The sequence below is a fragment of the Anomaloglossus baeobatrachus genome, chromosome 4 (assembly GCF_048569485.1).
Source record: "Anomaloglossus baeobatrachus isolate aAnoBae1 chromosome 4, aAnoBae1.hap1, whole genome shotgun sequence".
NCBI classification, from domain to species: Eukaryota; Metazoa; Chordata; class Amphibia; order Anura; family Aromobatidae; genus Anomaloglossus; species Anomaloglossus baeobatrachus.
The window spans coordinates 389,235,906-389,257,738 of NC_134356.1; the positions used below are offsets into that span (position 1 = coordinate 389,235,906).

A 21,833-nucleotide genomic window follows, 5' to 3' on the forward strand; every position below is an offset into this window, starting at 1 on the left:
GCCATGAATGCTGTCCTGGACTCTGCGAGCCGTACGGCGGTAGCATCCGCCAATTCGGTGGCAGTCCGCAGGGCCATGTGGCTACGTGAATGGAAGGCAGACTCTGCTTCCAAAAAGTTCTTAACCAGTTTGCCATTTTCTGGCGACCGCCTGTTTGGCGAGCAATTGGATGAAATCATTAAACAATCCAAGGGAAAGGACTCGTCCTTACCCCAGTCCAAACCAAACAGACCTCAACAACGGAAGGTACAATCGAGGTTTCGGTCCTTTCGGTCCTCAGCCAGGTCTCGATTCTCCTCGTCCAACAGGCCACAGAAGGGTCAGAGGAACTCTGATTCATGGCGGTCTAAGTCACGTCCTAAAAAGACCGCCGGAGGAACCGCTCCCAAAGCGGCCTCCTCATGACTTTCGGCCTCCCCAAACCGCATCCTCGGTCGGTGGCAGGCTCTCCCGCTTTTGCGACGCCTGGTTGCCACATGTCCAAGACCGATGGGTGAGAGACATTCTGTCTCATGGTTACAGGATAGAGTTCCGCTCTCGTCCTCCGACTCGTTTCTTCAGAACATCTCCGCCCCCCGAGCGAGCCGATGCTCTTCTTCAGGCGGTGAGCACTCTGAAGGCAGAAGGAGTGGTGATCCCTGTTCCCCTTCAGCAATGGGGTCACGGTTTTTACTCCAACTTGTTTGTGGTGCCAAAAAAGGACGGATCTTTCCGTCCCGTTCTGGACCTCAAACTGCTCAACAGACACGTGAAAACCAGGCGGTTCCGGATGGAATCTCTCCGCTCCGTCATCGCCTCGATGTCCCAAGGAGACTTCCTAGCATCAATCGACATCAGGGATGCTTATCTCCACGTGCCGATTGCACCAGAGCATCAGCGCTTCCTGCGTTTCGCCATCGGGGACGAACACCTTCAGTTCGTGGCACTGCCTTTCGGCCTGGCGACAGCCCCACGGGTCTTCACCAAGGTCATGGCAACAGTGGTAGCAGTCCTACACTCTCAGGGACACTCGGTGATCCCTTACTTAGACGATCTGCTTGTCAAGGCCCCCTCTCGGGTGGCATGCCAACACAGCCTGAACATTGCTCTGGAGACTCTCCAGAGATTCGGGTGGATCATCAATTTCCCAAAGTCAAAATTGACACCGACCCAATCGCTGACATATCTCGGGATGGAGTTTCATACTCTCTCAGCGATAGTGAAACTTCCGCTGGACAAACAGCGTTCACTACGGACAGGGGTGCAATCTCTCCTTCGAGCCCAGTCGCACCCCTTGAGGCGCCTCATGCACTTCCTAGGGAAGATGGTGGCAGCAATGGAGGCAGTTCCATTTGCGCAGTTTCATCTGCGTCCACTTCAATGGGACATTCTCCGCAAATGGGACAGGAAGTCGACGTCCCTCGACAGGAACGTCTCCCTTTCTCGGGCAGCCAAGGCCTCCCTTCAGTGGTGGCTTCTTCCCACTTCTTTGTCGAAAGGGAAATCATTCCTGCCCCCATCCTGGGCTGTGGTCACGACGGACGCGAGTCTGTCAGGGTGGGGAGCGGTCTTCCTCCACCACAGGGCTCAGGGTACCTGGACTCAGCCAGAGTCCTCCCTTCAGATCAATGTTCTGGAGATAAGGGCAGTGTATCTGGCCCTAAAGGCGTTCCAGCCGTGGCTGGAAGGCAGGCAGATCCGAATTCAGTCGGACAACGCCACGGCGGTGGCATACATCAACCACCAAGGCGGCACACACAGTCGGCAAGCCTTCCAGGAAGTTCGGCGGATTCTGCTGTGGGTGGAAGCCACAGCCTCCACCATCTCCGCAGTTCATATCCCGGGCGTAGAAAACTGGGAAGCAGACTTTCTCAGTCGCCAGGGCATGGACGCAGGGGAATGGTCTCTTCACCCGGACGTGTTTCAAGAGATCTGTTGCCGCTGGGGGAAGCCGGACGTCGACCTAATGGCGTCCCGGCACAACAACAAGGTCCCGGCATTCATGGCACGGTCTCAAGATCACAGAGCTCTGGCGGCAGACGCATTAGTTCAGGATTGGTCGCAGTTTCGACTGCCTTATGTATTTCCTCCTCTGGCACTGCTGCCCAGAGTGTTACGCAAGATCAGGTCCGACTGCCGCCGCGCCATCCTCATCGCCCCAGACTGGCCGAGGAGGTCGTGGTACCCGGATCTGTGGCATCTCACGGTGGGTCAACCGTGGGCACTACCAGACCGACCAGACTTACTGTCTCAAGGGCCATTTTTCCATCTGAATTCTGCGGCCCTCAACCTGACTGTGTGGCCATTGAGTCCTGGATCCTAGCGTCTTCAGGGTTATCTCAAGAGGTCATTGCCACTATGAGACAGGCCAGGAAACCAACGTCCGCCAAGATCTACCACAGGACGTGGAGGATCTTCTTATCCTGGTGCTCTGATCAGGGTTTTACTCCCTGGCCATTTGCCTTGCCCACTTTTCTGTCCTTCCTTCAATCCGGAATGGAAAAGGGTTTGTCTCTCGGCTCTCTTAAGGGACAAGTCTCGGCGCTCTCTGTGTTTTTTCAAAAGCGTCTAGCCAGGCTTCCGCAGGTACGCACGTTCCTGCAGGGGGTTTGCCACATAGTCCCTCCTTACAAGCGTCCGCTAGAACCCTGGGATCTGAACAGGGTGCTAACGGCTCTTCAGAAACCACCTTTTGAGCCAATGAGAGATATTTCTCTTTCACGCCTTTCGCAGAAGGTGGTCTTCCTAGTGGCAGTCACATCACTTCGGAGAGTGTCTGAGCTAGCTGCACTGTCATGCAAAGCCCCCTTCCTGGTGTTTCACCAGGATAAGGTGGTTCTGCGTCCGGTTCCGGAATTTCTCCCTAAGGTGGTATCCCCTTTTCATCTCAATCAGGATATCTCCTTACCTTCTTTTTGCCCTCATCCAGTTCACCAATGTGAAAAGGATTTGCACTTGTTAGATCTTGTGAGAGCACTCAGACTCTACATTTCTCGTACGGCGCCCCTGCGCCGCTCGGATGCGCTCTTTGTCCTTGTCGCTGGCCAGCGTAAAGGGTCGCAGGCTTCCAAGTCAACCTTGGCTCGGTGGATCAAGGAACCAATTCTTGAAGCCTACCGTTCTTCTGGGCTTCCGGTTCCTTCAGGGCTGAAAGCCCATTCTACCAGAGCCGTGGGTGCGTCCTGGGCATTGCGGCACCAGGCTACGGCTCAGCAGGTGTGTCAGGCGGCTACCTGGTCGAGTCTGCACACTTTCACGAAACACTATCAGGTGCATACCTACGCTTCGGCAGATGCCAGCCTAGGTAGGCGAGTCCTTCAGGCGGCGGTTGCCCATCTGTAGGAAGGGGCCGTTTTACGGCTCTATTGCCGAGGTATTCTTTTACCCACCCAGGGACTGCTTTTGGACGTCCCAATTGTCTGGGTCTCCCAATGGAGCGACAAAGAAGAAGGGAATTTTGTTTACTTACCGTAAATTTCTTTTCTTCTAGCTCCTATTGGGAGACCCAGCACCCGCCCCTGTTCCCTTCGGGCTGTTGTTCTTTTGTGTACACATGTTGTTCATGTTGAATTGTTCTGGGTTCATGGTTTTCAGTTCTCCGAACATCCTTCGGATTGAATTTACCTTAGACCAATTTATAAGTTTCCTCCTTCCTGCTTTTGCACCAAAACTGAGGAGCCCGTGATGCACGGGGGGGGTGTATAGGCAGAGGGGAGGGGTTTACAGTTTTAAGTGTAATACTTTGTGTGGCCTCCGGAGGCAGAAGCTATACACCCAATTGTCTGGGTCTCCCAATAGGAGCTAGAAGAAAAGGAATTTACGGTAAGTAAACAAAATTCCCTTCTTTCACTTCAAAGCTTCTCTTGATACCTTCTCTCTTATAGAAGGCCTGCAGATCTTCTCTGTGAAGCATCCAGCAGTAGTCCCCATCATGTTCACGTTCCATCTACCTTGGTCTTGTTGTTACATCTCCTTGATATCCTTATGAAATCTTTCTCCTTGCTGTTAGGTTTTCAGGAAAGTAATCCAAATGGGAATGTAAAACATGTAAATTCAGATTCATCAGACAACTCAAGGATTTGAAACGTTTCAGCATGTTCTCCTTGAATAGACTTAAAGTTTGCATCTTTGTTTTTTAACGTAGAAATTTCTTTCCAAGCCCTTTTCTTGACAGCTTTCATATTTCTTTCGAACACGACATCCTTTGAGTTTCCTAATATCCAGACTCCCAAAAATGCCTTCCTTCATTTTTTCTTTGTACAGGGCTTGAAACTTGGCACACAACTACAAGTGCATCTCAATAAATTAGAATATCCTCAAAAAGTTTATTTACTTCAGTAATTCAATACAACAATAGAAACACATACATTATATATAGTCCTTACACACAGTGATCTAATTTTGTTAATGTTGATGATTATGGTTTACAGCCAACAAAAACCCAAAAGTCATTATCTCAGAAAATTAAAATATATAAGACCAACTGAAAAAATGATCTTAAACTCATAAATGTTGGCCTACTGAAAAGTATATACAGTAACTGCACTCAGTACTTGGTCGGGGCTCCTTTTGCTTGAATTACTGCATCAATGCGGCGTGGCATGGAGTCGATCAGCCTGTGGCACTGCTGAGGTGTTATGGAAGCCCAGGTTGCTTTGATAGCAGTCTTCAGCTTGTCTGAATTATTGAGTCTGGTGTCTCTCATCTCATCTCCTCTCTTGACAATACCCCATAGATTCTCTATGGGGTTTAGGTCAGGAGAGTTTGCTGGCCAATCAGGCACAGTGATACTGTTATTATTAAACCAGGTATTGGTACTTTTGGCAGTGTGGACAGGTGCCAAGTCCTGCTGGAAAATTAAATTTCCATCTCCAAAGAGCTTGTCGGCAGTGGGAAGCATGAAGTGCTCTAAAATTTCCTTGTAGACGGCTGCGCTGACTTTGGTCTTGATAAAACACAGTGGACCTACACCAGCAGATGACATAGCTCCCCAAACCATCACTGATTGTGGAAAGTTCACACTAGACCTCAAAACATATCTAATAAAATCAGAACAGATGCAACTCCAGACTAATCATAAAATTAATATTTATTAAACACATTAATAGACAATGTTTTACAATTTAAAATAAGCAGGTGTTTCACAGCGGTTTCACCTACCAGATCACTGAAATAACACTAATTACAAATTTAACATGGTCTTTCAAAAATTAGGTTTTATAGTATTTATAAAACCTAATTATGTATATTTATAAAACCTAATCTATGAAAGACCATATTAAATTTGTAATTAGTGTTATTTCAGTGATCTGGTAGGTGAAACCGCTGTGAAATACCTGCTTATTTTAAATTGTAAAACATTGTCTATTAATGTGTTTACTAAAAATTTATTTTATGATTAGTCTGGAGTTGCAGCTGTTCTGATTTCATCAGATGTTTCTTGTATATTGCTTGATGCTATATTCCTATCAGGTTTTGCCAATTTGGTGAACAAATATAGTTTACACTAGACCTCAAGCAGCTTGGATTGTGTGTCTCTCCACTCTCTTGTGTGCCTCTTCTTCCAGACTCTAGGACCTTGATTTCCAAATGAACTGCAAAATTTACTTTCGTCTGAAAACAACAGCTTGGATCACTAAGCAACAGTCCAGTTCTTTCTCTTTTTGGCCCAGGTAAGGCTGCTTTCACACTACGTCTTTTTAACATGCGTCCTGAACGTTTTTTTAACGCAGAAACGGATCCAGTGCAAATGCGTTTTCATTTCAATGCATTTGCAATGGACTCGCGTTAACATGCGTTCACCTGCGTTTGCGTGCGTTATAGTGAGGATCCAGCGACTTGCAGTTTTTTAACATCTTTCAAAAACGCTACTTGTAGCGTTTTTGAGCTGCGTCCAACTTCTGCAAATTGCTGGATCCTGACTAAACAGCATGCAAACGCATGTGAACGCTGGCATGCTGATAGGCAGGATCCTGCTTGCTCTACTGAGCATGCACAGAAGCCAGGCCCGTGATCAGTCTATCTCTCTCCTACCTCTGTCTCTCTCCTCCCTCTCTCTCTGTCTCCCCCCCTCCCTCTCCCCCACCTGAGAGCTGCGGACACTCGTAACCAAGGTAAATATCGGGTAACCACTTATCTTAGTTACCCGATGTTTACGTTGGTAACGTGTGCAGGGAGCCCGGCTCCTAGCAGCTGCAGACGCTTGTAACCAAAGTAAATATCGGGTATCCAAGCAAGTATACCCGATGTTTACCTTGGTTACGAGCCTCGCAGCTGTCAGATGCCGGCTCCCAGTCTGGCAAATTTAGTTCCCCTCACTCCCGATCACATGACTCCAATGCCCGCCCCTAAACATCCAGTGACAGGATCCTGCAAAATAAGACATGTGTTTGCATGCATTTTTTGCTGTAAAAGCAGGATCCGCTTTTGCAGCAAAAAAACGTTCAGGACGCCTGTTAAAAAGACATAGTGTGAAAGCAGCCTAAGACGCGTCTGGCATTGTCTATTGGTCATGAGTGGCTTGACACAACAAATGTGACACTTGTAGCCCATATCCTGGATATGTCTGTGTGTGCTGCAATGGCCTTTTCTTAATCCTATCAAGGCTGCAGTTATCCCGGTTGCTAGTGCACCTTTTTCTACCACACTTTTTCCTTCTACTCAACTTTTCATTATTATGCTTCGATACAGCACTCTGTGAACAGCCAGCTTCTTTAGCAATGACCTTTTGTGGCTTACCCTCTTTGTGGAGTGTATCAATGACTGCCTTCTGGACATCTGTCAAGTCAGCAGTCGTCTTCATGATTGTGTAGCCTACTGAACCAGACTAAGGAACCATTTTAAATGCTTAGGAAGCCTTTGCAGATGTTGTGTTAATTATTCTAATTTTCTGAGATGACTTTTGTGTTTTCTTTGGCTGTAAGCCACAATTATCATCATTAACAGAAATAAACACTTGAAATAGATCAATCTGCTTGTAATGACGCTATATAATGTGTTTTCCCTTTTTGTATTGAATTACTGAAATAAATTACCTTTTTGAGGATATTCTAATTTATTGAGATGCACTTGTACTTAAAAGGCTCTCCTTCTTTCAGTAGAGGTTCCATAAGCTGCTTCATCAGTTCAAGTTTAATGTGGAGTGGTGTCAGGAGACCTTTAGTTCTCTGCAACTTTGTTCTTTAGTCCAGATTGTAAAGATGTTCTTGATGGCCAATTGTTTTGGCTTTAGTGAGTCCTATCCCGGCTGTCCCATTCACACAAAAAGCATGGGTACTTCATGTATCCTCCTTGCTGCCCAGGTTTTTTTTTTTTTTCATGTCTTCCTAATTAAGACTTCACATTTATTATCCCCAGATATGTATTACCAAGGACCTCTATAGAGTATACAATGCATCAGTTTTCCCAAGATGATGCTTTAGCCATTTTATGTAATAACCAGAGATTTATCTTTTAATCTCTTATTAATGGCCTTGTCCACTACTCGGACAACCCCTTCTCAATCACTTTCTCTGGAAGAGGTAGTCCCCCCTGCACTGGAACGGCGCCAATACTGGAGGGGAGTATATATGTCATTATTTTACTGGGGGGAATCCTAGGGATTGAGAAGTGGTTGTCAGACTAGTGCCCCTTTAATCAATACATTAATGGAATGAATTGCATGCACTAATAGTTTTACAGTCCATCATTTTCAAATAGAAATGCTTCATTATTATTGTTCTCCCATTATTATAGCCTCGCCTGAATCCTCCTCTCCTAATGCTGACCCAGACTCGCTCTCAGCAGGAACACTGCAGACATTTGAGATCTTACCAGTAAGTAGATTTTTATTAGCACAATGTACTAGTTACTATAAAATGAAAAGATAACATCAAAACTCTATTTAAAATTAACTCTGTATCTTCCCCCAAGTCCTTTTATTTACAGCCAAGTGGCACCTCAGGCACCTTCATCCTGCAGACAAGTTCTAGCCAAAGTCTTCCATTAACACTGACATCGAACCAAGGTGTGACCCTGACCTCCAGCACCTCCCCAGCATCACCAGAGCAGATTATTGTGCATGCCTTATCTGTGAGTATTCACCGCTTGTGTATAGGGTATGGGGATGAGCATTAATGGAGATGCTTTTCAGGTTTCAGCTTTTATTATAAGATTTCAGTAAATATATTATTTTGGAGAGCACCTTATTGGACAGGGCAGTATTTGCATACAGTAGATGTCAGTGTTACTTTTTGTCAAGCCATTATGGGAAACCATAGATGGTGTGTGGTCCTTTAGGACTATAAACATGGCAGGAAAGGTGATTATGTGATACATCACCTATAGACTATCATTGTGAAGTAAAAATCACAGCTTAGTATAGGTAATTTTTACTCTTATGCATTCAGTCGCCTAAAAGACTGTACTTTTACCATTGAATGAAAAGGTCAACTGACTTGTAGTAATGACCACCCAAGTGATCCCCATATACTTTTGTCATTGTTTTTACCTTTCCTGCCTGTCATTTTCCACATCAGTGCTGCCAAACAGTTTTACTTCCACCAATTCCAGTTTTGGCCATTCCCGTAAGCATAGCCCACCAAACCAATCATGCATGGAACTGCCTATTATCAGCCATTGGCATACGCCTTGGAAAAGCTGTTGTTGGCCCATGTCCTAACTATTAGGCCTAAGCCACACGGCATGAAAATCGGAGCGAGTGGAATGCGATGTTTTATCTCATTCCACTCGGACCAATATTAGCCTGTGTGTCAGCACCCATGAGCGATTTATTTTCTCAGCCCTAATCGGACCGAGAAAACAATCGCAGCATGCTGCGATTGCAAGGCGAGTCTTGTTTCTCTCGCACCCATTCAAGTCAATGGGGAGAGAGAAACATCGCACTGCACTCGCGGTACACCGGTGTACCTGGAGTGCAAGGCGAGAATGGCAATAGCCCGCAACGGAAGAGAGAGGGAAATAAATCCCTCCCTCCCCTCCGCAGCGCCGGCCCGCCTCCCGCAATTGTGGTCCGATCGTATGATCAGACCTCAGTCGCAGGGACACTCGCATGACACTCGGCTCCTGCTGTACTGCCAGCGTGAGCCGAGTGTCATGCAAGAATCGCAGTAGATCCCCTGTGTGGCCCTGGCCTTCTAGTGTATCTGCTTCTCCTACTGTGTCAGTTGTTGGGACTTCAATGGTGATGTCAGTTTGAATGTATTGATGTGCTGGAGACATACTGTTTCTTTTGCTCTGTTAAAAGACTGAAAAGTAACCTGCTTTTCTTGTATCTATTCACAGCCTGAAAACCTCCTAAATGCAAGTGACAATGTGACAGTCCACTGTCATACACCAGGGATTATAATTCGGACGCTAGCCTCTGACCTCTCTTCACCCCTTGCTCAGACTGAGCTTTCTGTTGATCCTCACGTACAGCTAAATGACTTGCATAGTGGTGAGCGATCTCTGAAAGCAGACTGCCTTTCCCAAGAGATGCACCGCACAGATATAAACGTCAGCCGGGACTCTTTATACTGCACCGAGCAGTCCATAAATATGGGCATCAGGGGTAATGTGAAACTGCTACATCATCCTGGAACTCATGCTGCGGACCTGCCAAGCGCTGACAGAAGGACAGATGACAGTCATATTGACTTGGCTGATAACTATGACAAAGAAGTAAGGATGTTCTAAGTGAAAGCGGTTCTTTCCTTCCTGTGTTTTGGGTTTTTATTATGTCTGAAAAAGGAAAATTATTTTAGATATCGAAAATGTTGACCACAATTTTTTTTTAACAGAAAGAGAGCGATATTTGTATATTTGCTGTATTTGTCAATGTACTTTTAACTATAATAAACAATCTGAGCTGTAACATACACTTTTCCAGTCAAAGTTTGAAAACACCAGTTCATGTAATTATTTTCCTTGTTCTTATTGGACTGTGAACACTGTAGATTAAGGCTTATGACAGCAAAACCACATAGGAACCATTTATCGAAACAAAGAGCAAAGAAATAAGTGTGAAACAAATCAGAATATAATAACCTTATATTTCTCTTATGGCAGCTTTACACACCTTTTGACATTCTCTCAAGTATCTTCATCAGGTTATAACTTGAAATGGCTTCCTTTGTCTTGTCGAGGGTTCAGTTGTGCAATCAGTGGCCTACAGAAAGTGTTTGCAACTGTCAGGTGTGTTTGCAGTGGCTGTGTTTGGTACAGAGTTCCATATACATCTGTTCTAAGTAAGAATATGGCAAGATCTGCTCACCTAAGTAAAGAGAAACAACTGTCCATCATTACATTTTAAGACATAAATGTTAGTCAATCTGGTTAAATTGGCAGAACCTTGAAGGTACCCTCATGATCAATTATGAAACCAGCAATAGCTAGTATGAAGATAACTCATGAGGGCCACCTCAGGAAAAGGAAGTCCAAGAATTTCCTCTGCTGCAGAGGATAAGTTCAACAGAGTTACCAGCCTTCCAAACAGAAAACAACTCCGATCATCATAAATGATACTTAAATGTCAAAAAGCAGACACATCTAAACATCTGCTGTTCAGAGAAACAGGACTTTATGGCTGAACTGTGGCAAAGAAGCCACTACTGCGGACTGCAAACAAGATATTGTTTAGGCCTAGCAAAACAAGCACTGGGCACTAGAGGAGTTGAAATCTATACTGTTGTACCAACCACCATGTCTTTGCAAGATTCTGTAAAAGGTAAGTAGATGGCTTCTACAGGTGTGGTGCCTGCCCTGGAGAATGGAGGAAGTGTGACGTTGTGCAGGTGCTCTGATTGTGACACTGTTGGTGATTTGCTGCAAATTCATGGCACACTTGCCCAGCATTGTACAACAACATGCCATTCCATCTGGTTTGCATTCAGTTGTTCCATCATTTGTGTTGCAACAGTACAAGACCCAAAACACACATCCTGGCTGTATAAAGGTTATGAGATCAAGATGGAGAGGGATGAAGTACTGCGTCAGGTTACGTGACCTTCACAATCACTTGACCGAGACCATTGACATGGTTTGGGATGAGTTAGACCGCAGAGTGGAGGCAAAGCACCCTACAAGTGCTCAATACCTCTGGGAACTCTTTCAGGACGAGGTGACTATCTTGTGAAGCGCCTTGATAGAGTGCCAAGGGTATATACAACTGTCATTCGTGTAAAAGGAGGGTACTTTGAGGAACATACATGTTTTCCTTGTTGGTTTTGCTGCTGTCGGTCTGAAACTACAATGTGCATATTCAATAAGAAAATGAAAACATCATTGCATGAACAGGTGTATCCAAACATTTGATGGTACTCTACATATGAAGGTAATTATTAGAGTTTCAACTGAGGAAGACGATCCATTTTAAAAACATTTAATATATACTTTTAGGAAATTCTGATTTAGTAGAATAGTTTCCCAACTAGGACCCTTAGCTATTAGCCAGTGCAGCTAAAAAAATGCATTTCTTTAGAGTCCTGGACATCTGTGCAGTACATAGCCATTTTGTTGTGCAGTGATCTTTCTTGTAGTATATCATACATTTTATTATATGCTGGTTAAATGCGTATAACTGTCGTAAGACCAATGTGTGCAGGATGATTGATCAGATCAGAAGAAGATCACCAATATTCATGTATTCCAAAAAAAGAACAAATCTGACCAGTACCTACTACCAGAATGAAGCAAGTGTTAGCAGGTTCAAGCTGCTGTGACTGCAGTAAGAACAAATCAAAAAGTGCATCGGCACACTGTATGCGCAAAGATTAAAAAAACAAAAAAAAACCCAAACAATACATTCATTACTGCACTATACGATATTCTTATCAAATTGGCTAATTCATGTCCGCCCACCAGCCACTACAAGGCGTATGTTTCTTTGATGGCCTCAGAGATTCTGTGCTTGCTTACATTTTGGTGCACACAGTGTGCTGCTGCACTTTTTGATTTGTATGTGACAACTGCTACTGGAATCTTATATACCGTATTTTTCGCTTTATAAGACGCACTTTCTTTGTCGCTCCATTGGGAGACCCAGACAATTGGGTGTATAGGCTATGCCTCCGGAGGCCGCACAAAGTATTACACTAAAAGTGTAACGCCCCTCCCCTTCTGCCTATACACCCCCCGTGCTCCCACGGGCTCCTCAGTTTTTTGCTTTGTGCGAAGGAGGCAGACATGCACAGCTCCACAGATTAGTCAGCAGCAGCTGCTGACTATGTCGGATGGAAGAAAAGTGGGCCCATATAGGGCCCCCAGCATGCTCCCTTCTCACCCCACTCTTGTCGGCGGTGTTGTTAAGGTTGAGGTATCCATTGCGGGTACGGAGGCTGGAGCCCACATGCTGTTTTTCCTTCCCCATCCCCCTTAGGGCTCTGGGTGAAGTGGGATCCTATCGGTCTCCAGGCACTGAGACCGTGCTTCATCCACAACTCCTGCGGAGCCTGCTGGATAGGAGCCGGGTATCGTTCAGGGACATGGCCCTGCTACTTGGAGGTACTCTGTGTCCCCGTGGGGACCGCGCACAGCAACACTCCAGCATTGCTGGGTGTGCTAGTGCACCGGGGACCGCGGCGCTGACCGGGTTAAATGTGCCATTACACACTCAGCGTCGCTGAGTGTGTTTGTGTTTGGGGACGACCGCGCTGACCGCCGCTGCCATGTTTAACACTGCGGCGCGGCTGGGACTTGTAGTGCGCCGGGGACTTCCGCGCGGCCGCGCTTTTACGGCGGCCGCGTTTATTACTCGAGTCCCCGGCTTTTGCGGCCTAGTCTCTTTTCCTCCCACCCCCAGCCCTGACAGGCAGGGGAAGGGCGGGACGCTGTTCGGGACGAGCAGCAATGAGGGCTGGAGCATGCTTTGCATACTCCACCCTCCTCACTGTGCACAGTGGGGCTCCAGTTCCCGCACTTTCTGGGTCACGCCCACGGCTCCCTCCTCTCCTCAGGACGCCGGCAGCCATTCCTGTCAGCTCCTCGGACGCTGCAGAGGGGGACAAATTCTGGGAGACCCAGGCAGGGATTCTGGTGGCCTCACAACCGCTTTAAGCGGGTGGTAAGCAGCACCTGTGGTGCTAGCCCCATTGTGCAGAAGTGTAATTATAAATTATATGTTTATTTACACTGTATGGTGCACAGTTGATTTCTGGCTATATACCCTATTGTGTGCTCAGGGAAGACAATAGCATGGCGCCCACAAAACGCAGGGGTGCCAAAACACAGGCTTACTATGCTGCCTGCGCCGCATGTACGACGCCGCTACCGGCAGGTCCCACTGACCCTCACTGTGTGCACTGCTCGGCCCCTGCTGCACTTACTCAGCCGGAGCCTCTGCTAGGGGGGGCCCAGGGGGAACCACCTGCTAACACTATCCAGGTGACAGGGACGGAGTTTGCAGTCTTTACGGATAAACTCTCTGAGACTATGGCTAAGATACTAGAAGCCTTGCAGTCCAGACCGGTATCTCAGCACAGGGACACTGTTGAATCATTGTTCCCTGGCCCCCCTCAGTTGGACCAACAATGTCCCCCCGGGGATTCTCATAGATACCTGGCTGAGGGCTCTGACACAGACCCCAGCCCCAGACCGACTAAGCGAGCTCGCTTGGCAATTCCCTCGACATCTTCATATTGTTCAGGGTCTCTGCGGGGGGAATCTCTGGTGGATGATGCGGAGACAGCTGATCAGGATTCTGATCCTGAGGCCGCTCTCAACCTTGATACTCCTGATGGTGACGCCATAGTGAACGATCTTATTGCGTCCATCAATCAAATGTTGGATATTTCTCCCTCAGCTCCTCCGGTGGAGGAGTCAGCTTCTCAGCAGGAGAAATTCCGTTTCAGGTTTCCCAAGCGTACACCGAGTATGTTTCTGGACCACTCTGATTCAGAGAGGCAGTCCAGAATCACCATGATTGTCCAGATAAGCGTTTTTCTAAGCGCCTTAAGGATTCACGTTACCCCTTTCCCCCTGACGTGGTCAAAGGTTGGACTCAGTGTCCCAAAGTGGACCCTCCAATCTCCAGACTGGCGGCTAGATCCATACTTGCAGTGGAAGATGGGGCTTCACTCAAAGATGCCACTGACAGGCAGATGGAGCTCTGGTTGAAATCCATCTATGAAGCTATCGGCGCTTCTTTTGCCCCAGCATTCGCAGCCGTATGGGCGCTACAAGCTATCACAGCAGGTCAAGCGAAAATTGACGCAGCCACGCGCACGTCCGCGCCGCAGGTGGCGTCCATACCACTCAGACGTCGGCATTTGCGGCTTACGCTATTAATGCTGTCCTGGACTCTGCGAGCCGTACGGCGGTTGCATCCGCCAATTCGGTGGTACTCCGCAGGGCCTTGTGGCTACGGGAATGGAAGGCAGATTCTGCTTCCAAAAAGCGCTTAACCAGTTTGCCAATTTCTGGCGACCGATTGTTTGGCGAGCGTTTGGATGAAATCATCAAACAATCCAAGGGGAAGGATACATCCTTACCCCAGCCCAAACCGAACATACCCCAACAGAGGAGGGGGCAGTCGAGGTTTCGGTCCTTTCGGGGCGCGGGCAGGTCCCAATTCTCCTCGTCCAAAAGGCCTCAGAAAGTTCAAAGGAACTCTGATTCATGGCGGTCTAAGTCACGTCCTAAAAAGACCACCGGGGGTGCCGCTACCAAAGCGGCTTCCTCATGACTTTCGGTCTCCTCAATCCGCATCCTCTGTCGGTGGCAGGCTTTCCCGCTTTTGCGACACCTGGCTGCCATGGGTAAAAGACCGTTGGGTGAGAGACATTCTGTCTCACGGTTACAAGATAGAGTTCACCTCTCGTCCCCCGACTCGATTCTTCAGGTCATCCCCGCCTCCCGAGCGAGCCGATGCTCTTCTGCAGGCGCTGGGCACTCTGAAGGCAGAAGGAGTGGTGGTCCCTGTTCCTCTTCAGCAACAGGGTCACGGTTTTTACTCCAACCTGTTTGTGGTCCCAAAGAAGGACGGGTCTTTCCGTCCTGTCCTGGACCTGAAACTGCTCAACAAACACGTAAAGACCAGGCGGTTCCGGATGGAATCCCTCCGCTCCGTCATCGCCTCAATGTCCCAAGGAGATTTCCTTGCATCAATCGATATCAGAGATGCTTATCTCCACGTACCAATTGCTCCAGAGCACCAGCGCTTCTTGCGCTTCGCCATAGGAAGCGAACACCTGCAGTTCGTGGCACTGCCGTTCGGCCTGGCAACAGCCCCACGGGTTTTCACCAAGGTTATGGCTACTGTAGTAGCGGTCCTCCACGCTCAGGGTCACTCGGTGATCCCTTACTTGGACGATCTGCTGATCAAGGCACCCTCTCAAGAGGCATGCCAACACAGCCTCGACGCTACTCTGGACACTCTCCAGAGTTTCGGGTGGATCATCAATTTTCCAAAGTCAAATCTGACACCGACCCAATCGCTGACATATCTTGGCATGGAGTTTCATACCCTCTCAGCGATAGTGAAGCTTCCGCTGATCAAGCAGCGTTCACTACAGAAAGGGGTGCAATCTCTCCTTCAAGGTCACGCACACCCCTTGAGGCGCCTCATGCACTTCCTGGGGAAGATGGTGGCAGCAATGGAGGCAGTCCCTTTCGCGCAGTTTCACCTGCGCCCTCTTCAATGGGACATCCTACGCAAATGGGACAGGAAGCCGACGTCCCTCGACAGGAACGTCTCCCTCTCTCAGGCGACCAAAGCTTCCCTTCGGTGGTGGCTTCTTCCCACTTCATTATCGAAGGGGAAATCCTTCCTACCCCCATCCTGGGAGGTGGTCACGACGGACGCGAGTCTGTCAGGGTGGGGAGCGGTTTTTCTCCACCACAGGGCTCAGGGTACGTGGACCCAGCAAGAGTCCTCACTTCAGATCAATGTTCTGGAGATAAGGGCAGTGTATCTTGCCCTGAAAGCGTTCCAGCAGTGGCTGGAAGGCAAACAGATCCGAATTCAGTCGGACAATTCCACAGCGGTGGCATACATCAACCACCAAGGCGGCACACGCAGTCGGCAAGCCTTCCAGGAAGTCCGGCGGATTTTGATGTGGGTGGAAGCCACGGCCTCCACCATCTCTGCAGTTCACATCCCAGGCGTGGAAAACTGGGAAGCAGATTATCTCAGTCGCCAGGGCATGGACGCAGGGGAATGGTCCCTTCACCCGGACGTGTTTCAGGAGATCTGTGGCCACTGGGGGGTGCCGGACGTCGACCTCATGGCGTCCCGGCACAACAACAAGGTACCGACGTTCATGGCACGGTCTCAAGATCCCAGAGCTATGGCGGCAGACGCCTTAGTTCAGGATTGGTCGCAGTTTCAGCTCCCTTATGTGTTTCCTCCGCTGGCACTGTTGCCCAGGGTGTTACGCAAGATCAGGGCCGACTGCCGCCGCGTCATCCTCGTCGCTCCAGACTGGCCGAGGAGATCGTGGTACTCGGATCTGTGGCATCTCACGGTCGGCCAACCGTGGGCACTACCAGACCGACCAGACTTGCTGTCTCAAGGGCCGTTTTTCCATCTGAATTCTGCGGCCCTCAACCTGACTGTGTGGCCATTGAGTCCTGGATCCTAGCGTCTTCAGGATTATCTCAAGAGGTCATTGCCACTATGAGACAGGCTAGGAAACCAACGTCCGCCAAGATCTACCACAGGACGTGGAAAATTTTCCTGTCGTGGTGCTCTGCTCAGGGTTTTTCTCCCTGGCCTTTTGCCTTGCCCACTTTTCTGTCCTTCCTTCAATCTGGACTGGAAAAGGGTTTGTCGCTCGGCTCCCTTAAGGGACAAGTCTCAGCGCTCTCTGTGTTTTTCCAGAAGCGCCTAGCTCGACTTCCACAGGTACGCACGTTCCTGCAGGGGGTTTGTCACATCGTTCCTCCTTACAAGCGGCCGTTAGAACCCTGGGATCTGAACAGGGTGCTGATGGTTCTTCAGAAACCACCATTCGAGCCAATGAGGGATATCTCTCTCTCACGCCTTTCACAGAAGGTGGTTTTCCCAGTAGCAGTCACCTCTCTTCGGAGAGTGTCTGAGCTAGCAGCGTTGTCGTGCAAAGCCCCTTTCCTGGTGTTTCACCAGGACAAGGTGGTTCTGCGTCCGGTTCCGGAATTTCTCCCTAAGGTGGTATCCCCCTTTCATCTCAATCAGGATATCTCCTTACCTTCTTTTTGTCCTCATCCAGTTCACCAATGTGAAAAGGATTTGCACTTGTTAGATCTGGTGAGAGCACTCAGACTCTACATTTCTCGTACGGCGCCCCTGCGCCGCTCGGATGCACTTTTTGTCCTTGTCGCTGGCCAGCGTAAAGGGTCACAGGCTTCCAAATCAACCCTGGCTCGGTGGATCAAGGAGCCAATTCTCGAAGCTTACCGTTCTGCTGGGCTTCCGGTTCCCTCAGGGCTGAAGGCCCATTCTACCAGAGCCGTGGGCGCGTCCTGGGCTTTGAGGCACCAGGCTATGGCTCAGCAGGTGTGTCAGGCGGCTACCTGGTCGAGCCTGCACACTTTCACGAAACACTATCAGGTGCATACCTATGCTTCGGCGGATGCCAGCCTAGGTAGATGAGTCCTTCAGGCGGCGGTTGCCCACCTGTAGGAAGGGGCCGTTTGACGGCTCTATTACGAGGTATTATTTTACCCACCCAGGGACTGCTTTTGGACGTCCCAATTGTCTGGGTCTCCCAATGGAGCGACAAAGAAGAAGGGAATTTTGTTTACTTACCGTAAATTCCTTTTCTTCTAGCTCCAATTGGGAGACCCAGCACCCGCCCCTGTTTTTTTGTGTACACATGTTGTTCATGTTGAATGGTTTCAGTTCTCCGATATTCCTTCGGATTGAAGTTACTTTAAACCAGTTTATAATTTTTTTCCTCCTTCTTGCTTTTGCACCAAAACTGAGGAGCCCGTGGGAGCACGGGGGGTGTATAGGCAGAAGGGGAGGGGCGTTACACTTTTAGTGTAATACTTTGTGCGGCCTCCGGAGGCATAGCCTATACACCCAATTGTCTGGGTCTCCCAATTGGAGCTAGAAGAAAAGGAATTTACGGTAAGTAAACAAAATTCCCTTCTTTGTTCCCTCAAATTTTGGGGGAAAGTAGGGGGTGCGTCTTATAATCCGAATATACGGGGGGTATATATATTTATATATTACACACACTACAGAGTCCAGGGGAGGTGGGGGCTGCTCTGGAGCTCTGCTGGGGGCAGGTGAAAGCTGTGGGCGGCAGCGTTTGATCTCCTGCTCCCGCTCATGTAATATGCACAGCCGCTGTCCATCACAGTGGTGCTGAAACCGCACTGCGGCGATGGGCTGGGGCAGCGGCGCATATTATATCTGCCTGCGCCCTCCTTTGATCGCACATGCCCCACCCCCTGTGTTAGCTATGGCCCCCATGCTGCTGCCCATAGTAAAATAAAACACTCTTTACTCACCTCCTCCAGCGCTGATCTCCCGGTCTCCCTCCTGCTGCTGTGGTCATGCACGCAGAGATGATATCACTCTGCTGTGACGATCACATGACCGGCCGAGAACCAGGAAGTGCAGGAGAGGCCGGAGCTCAACCCCAAGGAGGGAGTCACGAGACAGGACAGTGCTGGAGAAGGTAAGGAAAGAGTTTATTTTACTAAAAGCAGCAGCATGGGGGCGATATCTAACACAGGGTGCTGTGTGCCAGCCACAGGGGGCCGTGTGCAGCAATAGTGGGCCGTGTGCCAGCCATAGAGGACATGTGGCATCACTGGGGGACGTGTGCCAGCACAAGGGGGTATATCCAGATTAGGGGGCTAATTTTAGGATGGGGAGGCTATGAGGGACATATACCTTATATGATTTGTTAGACGGACACTAGCATTATAAGACGGACCCCATTTATTAAAAAATTCTCTATTCCTTCACCAAATTTGGCGGTGCGTCTTATAAAGCGAAAAATATGGTAACTACATTGTTCAGTACCTAATATCAATATAAGCCTAGCCGCTATATGTAGACATCAAAGGCTCGTTTTGTGATGGCCACTGGGTAAGCCACAAACTTCATAAATATTGTTACAATAGGAGGAGACAAAGTATTAGCACCAAAAACTATAAACCAAATCTTTTTTATTACAAAAATACACCCAAAAAAAAATGTACAAACCTATTCATAAAACCATGAAGAGGGGACAAAGGAATTGTTGAATTGTCAAATAATGGAGAGTGCTAGGAACAGGGTGACTTATTTCTGAAAATGAGGATGGAAATAATGGAGCACTGAACAGGAGGTAAAAATAGCCAAAGGAGTCACACACTTTCAACAAGTAAGATATCCCTTTAAGAGGGGTTAGTGTAGTTAAGAGGTGAGCCTCTTAATAGAAAGAATTAAGGGAAAAGAGCTCCCATTCACTCTTCATGCTGTTGCTGATATACGAGTACATGCTAAAAACATGGCAGTGACATTTCAAAAAACTACTGTAAGCCTTTTATCAGCATACCTTGTTGCAAGGAGAGTGTAAGTTCGAGTCACCCAATGATGGATGTGCCCCAACACACGTTTCGCTTCATCAGGTGGCAGCTTTTTCAAAGGGAGACAATTGTTTGTTGGTGCTTATACTTCCTCTCCTCCTATTATAACGTTGTTCAGTATCTGTAATTTGATATGGGTATATGTATAATAAAATTACCTCTGTGCTGTTATAATCCCATTTGTCGCTAACTTGTTCACGGAGTCCAGCATCACACTAGTCATACACATCAGATTGATGTTTCCGAGCCCACTAATTTCTGGGTAATCACCTAAAGTATATGGAGGTGTCTCCACTTACCTGATCCGCACCACCACCAATGGCAGATGTTGCTGAAATGAGGATCGGGCGTTACATTTCAACGTGCTCAATCGTTTTGTTTTAGATAAGTCAAGACTACAGATTACTCCTGTTTCATCATTTCAGAACTCACGCACACTTGGCCAAGTGTTCATTTGTAGGTTGGGGGTGTCAGGAAAAATATCAGCTGCCTAAAGTGTATTTAATGCTCGCTTTTAGAGGTATTCCCATCATAGATACTTCTCAAGGACTATATTCAAGAGAATCCAACTTTAAAGGGAATTTTGTCACCACAAAATGACTGATCAAACCAAGCACAGCCACTTGGCTCAGTGCACCTTCACCTGTCTCGGCACAGTCTGGCTCTTGTAGTCAAGATCTGTCAAACAAGGTAGAGGGGGCAGAGATAGATGACTCCTCTGATCACACCAAGGGTGCACCAAATGCATGTGGTTGGTTTGAACAGTTTGTGCTGACAGACTCCCTTTTAAATACTTTTTTTCCCCCCCAATATCTGTATAAATTATGTACTTGTGGCATTATTCTACAGTGTGCTTCACATCTCATTATCCCACAAAAGAATACCTAGAAAATTGACGTTTTTTTTTTTAATTAATTCACTGTAGAAGAAAAAATTAAAAAGTGCGCTGATATTTTAATGTGTGCTTTTCAAACCCTCTGCTGAAGTAGGATGAGTCATAATGACAGTGTTTTCATGGAAATAATGGCAAGTAATCTGCATTTCTTCTCTATGTAGGATCTCAGGCCTACCTCCCTTGAAGAACACGTTGATCAGCCGGCTATTGAGGGAACAGTGTTAATAGTCCCATCATGCCATGGTTATATACAAGCGGATGATATTGATGGAGAATCTGTGCTTCCACTTACCACACTAGCAGGTAGTGTTTTACAGTAATTTTGATAATAGGAGCCATTACATACCAACCATGTAGATTAGAAGGCGCTGCCTTGTGCTCCTAAGTAACTCATGATACTGTGAGAGTTGTGATGTCTCTTTTTATTTTTGACAATCAAAAAGACTGCTGGAGCACCACTGTAAATGTGAACAGGGTGCTAGCCAAAATATACACAATCTATATGAAGTGAAAGCTGCACACCAAATTCAGAGAAATATGAACAAGCATAACGGCTTTCTAATACATAAGGAACAAAAAATACAATTAGTCATATGAAAAATTGAAAAAACTGAAATTTGAATTGCATAACTGCTGAGGATTATTTGAAAAAAGATATTTAGCTAATGTATTGATCAATTCATTACTGCCCAATTACCACTTCACGGTAATCTCTTATTTATAGGGTCCCTATCCAAATGTTACCTCTATGTGTGGTTGAAACCTGCTTGTCTATGGGAAGCCAGGGACCTGGCTATATAGTAAATGGAATAAACTTGGCTAAAGGGCAGGACTGGGTTCTCAGGCAGAAAAAACTGCATAACAATCAAAACGACTGCTGGAACACCATTGTAAATGTGAACAGGGTTCTAGCCAAAATATACACAATCTATATGAAGTGAAAGCTGCACACCAAATTCAGAGAAATATGAACAAGCATAACTGCTTTATAATACATAAGGAATACCAGCCCCCAGCTGTCGGGCTTTATCATGGCTGGATATCAAAATTTGGGGGGACCGCACGCCGATTTGCTAAATTATTTATTTCAATAATTAAAATGTTAAAAAGAGTATGCAGTTCCTTTTATTTTGATACACAGCCAAGATAAGCACAGGGCTAGGGGCTGCAGCCTGTGGTCATATTCTTTATATGTGCTGGGTATCACAATACGGGGGGGACCCTGTGTCAGTTTATTTTTATACCATGACTGGCTGTACTACCCGACTTCGCCCGGGTTAATAACTGCTGTTAACAAAATAGAATGTATTAACAAAAATGTATTCTGCACACAAAAACCACAAAACAAATAGATAGAAATGTAATTATTAAAAGGCAAAAACTAAGCTAATAGAAGCATTTCACAACATATATTTCAACACCACAGATATTCCACACAGATTTAACTAAATTGGCCAAGTAATGTGCTCTGTCTGTCTCT

The 21,833-nt window shown here is 47.2% G+C and overlaps 1 protein-coding gene across 2 annotated transcripts in view; it reads left to right on the forward strand.

The window, feature by feature from the left end:
• Window positions 1-21,833, forward strand: part of DMTF1 (cyclin D binding myb like transcription factor 1) — a 95,863-nt gene that overhangs the window by 60,515 nt on the left and 13,515 nt on the right. For both annotated transcript variants that reach the window (XM_075345234.1, XM_075345233.1), the window contains exons 12-15: window positions 7,714-7,793; window positions 7,891-8,049; window positions 9,262-9,639; window positions 20,515-20,656. In XM_075345234.1, coding sequence (XP_075201349.1) covers window positions 7,714-7,793; window positions 7,891-8,049; window positions 9,262-9,639; window positions 20,515-20,656 — 759 coding nt within the window. The remainder of the gene's footprint in view (window positions 1-7,713; window positions 7,794-7,890; window positions 8,050-9,261; window positions 9,640-20,514; window positions 20,657-21,833) is intronic.